The 8,240-nt window shown below is 40.6% G+C and overlaps 1 protein-coding gene and 1 pseudogene across 1 annotated transcript; one reads left to right on the top strand and one right to left on the bottom strand.

The window, feature by feature from the left end:
* Positions 1-313: 313 nt before the first annotated feature.
* LOC133000605 (transcription factor HES-5-like) lies at positions 314-1,046 on the top strand (annotated as a pseudogene).
* Positions 1,047-7,339: 6,293 nt separating this feature from the next.
* On the bottom strand, positions 7,340-7,908 carry LOC133000635 (transcription factor HES-2-like). Its single transcript, XM_061070583.1, has 2 exons — positions 7,786-7,908; positions 7,340-7,672 (listed from the first exon to the last, which is right to left on the bottom strand). Exons 1-2 carry the CDS (start codon positions 7,906-7,908, stop codon positions 7,340-7,342), a joined length of 456 nt encoding a protein of 151 aa, XP_060926566.1.
* Between the last annotated feature and the right edge of the window lie 332 nt (positions 7,909-8,240).

Below are 8,240 nucleotides of genomic sequence, written 5' to 3' on the forward strand. Positions count from 1 at the left end.
CCAGGTTCAGAAAAATAAGAATGTTAAGTGTTTTCATCATTAGTCTCACACACTTGTGCTGAGCTGCTGAGCGTGTGCTCAGTCAAAGTCATTGATCAGCACCAGGCAGCAGATCTGATCTCCACAGGGTCACCACTTTCCCAGATTCACACAGAGCTCTGAGTCCTCCCCCCCCCGCTCCCACACCCTCTCCCCTCCCAGTCCTCCACCTGTTCCCCTGAGATCTAACCATTATCCCTGAGGCAATAACACCATTCAGTGTCTGGCATCCTTTATTGTCTCCCCGAGCTCCCTGATTGGCCAAGACTGTGAGAAACTGCAGCCAGACCCAGACCCACACATTGATATGGAGATGTGGGACTATAAATAGGAGGGATGAAGGCAGCAGAGATCAGATTGTCTCTACACAGACCTCTACAGCACAGAGATCCACACATGGCTCCTACAATCACTGCAGCAATGACCAACTCTCAGGAGCATCTGACTCGGAGCCACAAGGTAAATTGAAGATTCAAGGAGACGTGCTCTTCTTCTACGAGAGCTTGTGTTTGTTCATGCTGACTCTTGACTCCAGAATGACTTGATGACTAACTTTGTTCTTGTCCCTGCAGCTCAGAAAGCCTCTGGTGGAGAAGTTACGCAGAGAGAGAATCAACAGCAGCATCGAGCAGCTCAAGTCTCTCCTGGGTCCAGAGTTCCTCAACCAGCAGCCAGACTCCAAGCTGGAGAAAGCAGACATCCTGGAGATGACCGTTTACTTCCTCAGACGACTGCAGCAGCAGCAGCAGCAGCAGAATCCAGCTGTGGGCTCAGCAGCAGTCAAACGGGGCTACTCCAGATGTGTCCAGGAGGTGGCGCACTTCCTGTCCAGGGAGGAGGTGAATGCACAGTCGCAGAGAAGACTGATGAAGCACGTCAACAAGCTGCAGTCTTCCTCTGAGGAGAAGCTGAGAGAGGCTGACTTCTCTCCTCTGAGCTCCACAGTCCACAGCAGCATCACCAAAGACAAGAGTCCAGTCAGCAGCGCCCCCTGGAGGCCGTGGTAGACACCTTAGGACTTTTGTCAAAGTGAAGCTCCAACAACTGTGCTCGTTCTTGTGGTCATCTCGTTTCTGAAGAGTCATTGCACGCAACTGCAATTTCTTCTGCTGTTTTTTACTTTTGTAAAAGTTAAATTGTGTGTTTCTGTGATATTTGCAGACAACAGGTCGACTACTATTTTAGCAGTAGTCACTTATTTCTTATTCAGATATTACTCTGTGAAGTTATTATTCTTATTGGGAATGCTTGTGTATTGTCTATATAGGTGACAAAGTTATTAATGTTTAACATGTTTAACATGTTTGTGTGATATTCACATACCCCATTGGTTAGAAACATCCTGTGTGATGTATCTTTGAATTTATCCATTTTCTGCGTTTTAGCAGAGAAAGTTTTTGTATATGAGCAGAAATCAAACAATGTGCTGCTTTATGACTCTGTGAGTGACAGCACCAATACCTTCAATGAAGGACATGTGTCAAAATGAATGTATCTCTTCATGCCAAGTGATGCGCAATAAAGCAATCAGAAAAAACAATGCTAAACATTTGCCTGACTCGTCTTATTCCTATTAATCCATGCTGTATTTTACATACATTTGATAACAGAGGATGATAACCCATGATGTCACACTTGTAATTTTAACTCAGACTTAGTGATTTGTGGGTTTTATTATTTGTGACACAGTCAATATTTAGAGAATATGTTAAAATGGCCAATAAATCAAACAGTCAGAGAGCTGCTGACTCGACCTTAGATCAAACATACAATATCTATAATAAGATTTACCACTTCTCTTTATTTGTACTGATAAAAGTCAACGAAGCAGCGTCTTCTAAAACACGTTCTCTCATTAAGGCTGTTTCATAAAATAAACTCACAATGACAAACACTTGATAAACAGATTTATAAATCTGAAGTAGATCAATAATGTCTTACACCTCCTCACTGGGAATACGCATTATATTGATATGTATTGAACTTTTGTTATATTGCTATTGATTCATACTTGTTTCATTTTGGGTCTTATCTCTTAAATATGGTGATTTAATGATTTGGAGAACTGACACATGATTCACCCAAGATGTTCAGTCGAGATAAGATGTGGTGAAATCAAAGGTTATGCGACGTGATGCTAATAATATTAGTTCTTGTCAAATTATTCATCGGTCCCCTGTTTATTCAGAGCATCCACAGTTGTCCCTTTACATTCAGTTTGTCCTTAACCTGTCACATGTCTGTAGTTGTGAGGTGGCAGCAGTTCGCAGAGGGTGTGTCGTGGAGCAGGCAGGAGTGTGTTAGTAATTGTGTTATGTCTGTTGACTGGCCAAAGGACAGCAGCTGAAAATTAGGATTTTCCAATATAAAATATGAAATTAGCTTAATTTAAGAACTTGAATCAAACTAAAAGCTCCTTGTACTAATTGGATTATTTGTACAAAAGTTTGCTGAACTGACTGAACTTCTATTTTTTCTAAATGTGTTGGTTTGTTTTCATTATGTTATTCCCCAAAAATAGATTTAAATGAAGGCAGAACGTTTTTTCATCTTTCAAGTATTTATTTTCCAAAAATGCAAAAACACCAAAACAATTCTGAATCCACTTTGGATGAATATAAAAATAAATATAACTGATGAATCAAACAAAACATGCATACATGGCATACAAAAAAATTATTATAACAAATCCCTTTTCAGAAGAAAGGAGGGCGTTTAGGAGTAAGACACATAGAACCTTGAAACAAGGCAATATCCAAACTGTTTTCACAGGAAGAATATATATAGCTTATATATATATATATGTTAACATTGATGTTTGGATTCAAACATTAAGCAGATTTTACTGAAAATAAACAGTAAAACCTTGGAAGGTAGAAAATTAAATCTATTAAAAACAGATTTCATACAAAATATATAATCACCTGCAACTATTTCCTGCATAGTCAACAGATTGGATTTATCTTAAAATTCTACAAATCTCACAAATAGCAGCATACGTTTTTTTAAACAGAATCCACATCAAGTGGAAACTTCTTGAGTAAAATGCCTGAGTGAGGCAGACGATCCATTTCAGTCTGTGCATGTCCACTTGTCATAAGGCAGATAATTAATTTCTCTCTGCAAACACCAGAAATTGAACACATACAGAGATGCAAGTAGGATCAATAAGAACAGTTCACAGGAGAATCTTCCGTGTTTTTCCTGCAGATTCTGTGACTTTCTGCCGTCGTCCTCAGAAGCACAGAGGAGCCAAGTCGTCCTCAGAAGCACAGAGGAGCCAAGTCGTCCTCTGCATCGGGAAACAGACGCAAAATCTCCCTGGAGTATTTGGAGTAGCCGCTGTGAGACAGCAGCGCTTTCCTCAAGGTCAGGAGAGACTTGGTTTTCTCCAGGATGTCTGCAACAGGGATCCCACTGTGCAGGTGCTCTCCAATCAGAGCCTTCAGCTTCTCCACTCCAGAGCAGCACTTCCTCTCCAGCATGTGCAGTTTACACCTGAAGGAAACAGAGGATGACTTTTATTAATATGCCCATCGCTTTGTTTGAAACCACACAATGAAAGGAAGACAGCTAAAGGACGTGATGCAGCTCGGAGTTCTTACCTGAAGAGCTGCTCCTTGATGCTGTCCTGAAGAGCGAGGTCTGCGTACAGAGTCATGTCTGAGTTTCTGGTCCTGGTGCTGGAGCTGCTGGAGCTTTGAGAAGATGCCTGGGAAGGTTCAGAGGACGTCTGTGTTGACTTCTGCCTCCCTGCTCTGCATTTAAGCTGCTCTCTCTCCGCCGCTCAGCCAATCAGGAGCCTCCGAGCATCGGACAATGGGGTGAATTTAATGGCTGTCAGAGAGAACAGGTGGGATGCTTTATGTGGGTGCCACACATCTGAGAGGTCAGTGGGAAAGTGTTTCTCCTGGAGTTGACACGGGGGGGAAATATGTATTTTAATGTCATGTTTGGAGTTGGAGGATTTGACAGATACTTAAACTGCATCTGCAAATATGCAGAGAATCTACAAATCAAACTGTTAAATGATGATTCAAGAGATAAAAAATTATGTTTTGGCCTCTGTCTCAAAAATGTAGCCGTTAATATTGAATTCCCTACATTATAAAACTTTCCCTATATTATAAAACTGGGTTCTATGAATACAAAATAAAAGCCTGGTATCTCATATAACAGGTGATATTCTTTAAAATCAAGTTATACAGTTTTAAAGTTGTATTTTCCCACTATGTGAGTTGCAGCTGAACCAGATGGTTCATGTGAGCAGTGGCCTTCTGTCCTTCCCCGGCCTGAGAACCGTCCTGAGGCTTTCATGAGAGCAGACACACTTCTATTGTCTGAGCGGCTGAGCAGGCTGCATACAGAAGTGTGGGAAGCCGTGTGTCGCTGTGGCTCCCAGCACCACGAGGGAGAGGAGGGCGTGCGACCGGGGCACGCTCAGCCTGGTGCAGGGAGCCGTGCAGGGGCCTGGAGGAGGAGGAGGAGGAGGAGGAGGAGGAGGAGGAGGAAGAGTGGGAAACCCGAGCTTCTCACCCACAGACAGCAGATAGACACAGAGACAGATGGAGAGGAGATAAGAGTAATCCCACATGAACCTGGTTACACATCAGCTTCCAGTTGTCTCAATGCGCTCACAGATTATTATGAACAAAAAAAAAGATGAGATATTTTTCACGGACAAGCAAACATGATGCTCACGTGTATTAAAGAGATTAAATAACGGTGTTTTTTTAAAAGGAAAAACATGAAGATTATGATTCTAATGGGAAAACCGATAATCTTACAGATGGTGGTGGAAAGTAACTTAGTACATTTACTGTAGTATTGATTTACTTTGAGTATTTGAATTATTCTGTCAATAAGCCTGATATGTTCTACTTCATTCTTTATATTCCACTGCATTTAATCCCAAACTTTTCACTTCATTACCTTGATCTAACAGCTTTTGTTGCTCGGTCCATTAATTTCTATAGAAATTGAAAGTTTACAGTTAATTGTGATACTACTACTACTAGTAATAATAATAATATTAATAAATTAAAGATTTGCTTCACAAAACAGAAAATAGTCATAAAATCCTTGTGTTTAAAATACAATTGTTAAAACATAAAAAAAAACCTCTACAAAACACTACAGAAACCAGTTAAACTACAAAATAAAATCCCACAAATCCATGCATCAGATCATAATATTTAAGCAATATTACAATAATAATTTAGGCTTTAAGTAGCAGTTCCTAATAATAGTACTCCTGTAGGCCTACTTTAACATATGTAAGATTTTGAATATAGGACTTTTACATATAATAAAGCATTTTTCCAGTGAGGTATTATTACTTCTACTAATATTTATCTGACCAAGTTATAGACCTTGTGTTTCTGTTTGAGTCAGATGCAGTTTTCAGGTTTAAACTTTGACTTTATGAGAAATGTCACACGACCAGAGGCACCATCAACAGTTAAGATTGTACAAGTTAAGTTATATTCATAGTTGGGTGAAGTATAACAAAGTGGCCTCCAGGGGTGAACAGGAAACACGTTCTTTAGTGTGTGTGTTAAGTGCGTCTGTAGGAAGTTTATTTGCCCCAATTTTCTCGACTCAACCTCATGTTTAAAGCAAAGATCCATCTCTGATTATTTTTTCTTTTATCTTAAAATATATTGTTTCTCAGATTCCTATGTGTAACCAGGGTAAAGATGGATTCTTGAAATGTCAGTGTTTCCATCCATCCTCTATGTATACACCACTTATCCTGTCAGAAGGCAGAAGGGGGCTTCGGGTCAGTCCTGGCTGACAGTGAGGGACAGGCCTGGGGACAGAGTGGACAGATCACCCGTCCATCACAGAGCTGGTGCACGTCTGTGGGGGGGGAAGCTGCAGAGAAAACCCACATGGGAATAGAAATAGCCCTGGTCTGCCATCGGGTTTGAACCGAGATACTTCTAACTGTGAGGCCAAGGTGCCAACCACTGTACCACTGTGTCACTTTGTTACAGAACACAGAAGTTATCAGATTTACTCAACTCTCTCTGTCTCTCTTTTTTCTTTCCTTATTGTAACGAGACAGAAATATTCAAATACAATGGTTTCAAATAAAAACATCAAGCTAAATGGGTTTGATCTAAAGTGTTTCTGCTCTTTAAACTGAGGTTATACTGTTAATGGGTTTTATAAAAGAAGGGGGGTTGGGGGTCTTTTCATTGGATAAAGTTAAATTTTAATCTAGATTTATAAAGTGTGAACTGGATTGAGAGAATTAAACATACATTTCTACACATTTTATGGAAACTGTAAGACTAAATGAGATTAGAACCAAAAGATTTGAGTGCAATGTTTGTTTATTATAAAAAAACAAATTGACTTTCAACACATGTGATAAAAGTATGATGACACATCACAAAACAATAAGCAGTTGTCTGCAAGACACTGAGCTCAGTAAGAGTAAAAGAAACAAGCGTCTTTATAAAAGACAAATACATGGAGAATAAAAACTTCTCATCAATGATGTTTTCAAACTTAATTACTTCTTCAAAAAAGAAGCAAAACATTAGGAACTGACCTTAAAACAGACCAGATATTTATATCACATTGTGATGACAGCAGATTAATGAGAACTCAAACATGAGTTCTCAATAATAAAAACAGTCACTAGAAAATTGTGACAAGGTGGAATAGAAACAACTTTTAGAATAAAATAATCATTTGGATCTTACAACAGATCAAATTTGACAAATCGAAAAGATTAAATATTTAACATTTCTGATCAAAATGATCATTACTGTAAATACATGAAGTATAGTGAGGTACAATAATAACTGCTGATGCAGTCAGATGTGATTCATGCAACATGCATGACAAGATGTTCTCGTTCATAAAGAAAATGAAATAAACATTTGGATCTTAAAACAGATAATTTTTGACTGAACAGAGAAATTCAAAGTTAAAATCCTGATGAAAACACATCCACAAAAAGGATATTTAGATGTTTTCACAGCAAAGATCAATATTAATCAACAGGTAACAAACCATGTGATGATACATCACTGACACAGTGAGGTGTGATAATAATTGCTGATGCAATCAGATGTGATTCATGCAACATGCATGACAAGATGTTTTCTTTCTTCACTTGAAAGATATTGTTGCTTCTTTTCCTCAGGAAACGTCCAACACACAAATACATGTTTCTGTTCATACAGAAGAACAAGTCCTTACATTTCATGGAATTCACTTCCAGTCGTCTCTGACCACTGAGCTCGTCCCAGTTTGTCTGCTGGTAACTCCAGTGTGTAGGAGTCTACCACGGCCTCCAGGGGGCGCTGCTGACTGGACTCTTGTCTTTGGAGATGCTGCTGTGGACTGTGGAGCTCAGAGGAGAGAAGTCAGCCTCTCTCAGCTTCTCCTCAGAGGAAGACTGCAGCTTGTGGACGTGCTTCATCAGTCTTCTCTGCTGCTGGTTCTGCTGCAGCAGCTGTGTCATGAAGCAAACGGTCATCTCCAGGATGTCTGCTTTCTCCAGCTTGGAGTCTGGCTGCTGGTTGAGGAACTCTGGACCCAGGAGAGACTTGAGCTGCTCGATGCTGCTGTTGATTCTCTCTCTGCGTAACTTCTCCACCAGAGGCTTTCTGAGCTGCAGGGACAAGAACAAAGTTAGTCATCAAGTCATTCTGGAGTCAAGAGTCAGCATGAACAAACACAAGCTCTGGTGGAAGAAGAGCACGTCTCCTTGAATCTTCAATTTACCTTGTGGCTCCGAGTCAGATGCTCCTGAGAGTTGGTCATTGCTGCAGTGATTGTAGGAGCCATGTGTGGATCTCTGTGCTGTAGAGGTCTGTGTAGAGACAATCTGATCTCTGCTGCCTTCATCCCTCCTATTTATAGTCCCACATCACCATATCAATGTGTGGGTCTGGGGCTGGCTGCAGGTTCCCACAGTCTCAGCCAATCAGAGAGCTCGAGCGGGACAATTAATGCTGAATGGTGCTAATGCCTCAGGGACAATAGTTAGATCTCAGGGGAACAGGTGGAGGACTGGGGGGGGCGATGGAGAGAGACTCACAAAGCTCTGTGTGGATCTGGGAAAGTGGTGACCCTGTATAGAGCAGATCTGCTGCCTGATGCTGATCAATGACTTTGACTGAGCTCACGCTCGTCAGCACACGTGTCAAACCAGAGACTCTTCATCAGTAGAAGGAGAT

This window comes from Limanda limanda, chromosome 4, assembly GCF_963576545.1.
Source record: "Limanda limanda chromosome 4, fLimLim1.1, whole genome shotgun sequence".
NCBI classification, from domain to species: domain Eukaryota; kingdom Metazoa; phylum Chordata; class Actinopteri; order Pleuronectiformes; family Pleuronectidae; genus Limanda; species Limanda limanda.

Excerpts from the sequence above, each read along its gene's own strand:
- LOC133000635 (XM_061070583.1), bottom strand. The coding sequence starts at position 7,908 with ATGAAGGCAGCAGAGATCAGATTGTCTCTACACAGACCTCTACAGCAC. Across the intron at positions 7,673-7,785 it reads ATCTGACTCGGAGCCACAAG|CTCAGAAAGCCTCTGGTGGA; the intron begins GTAAATTGAAGA and ends TTGTCCCTGCAG.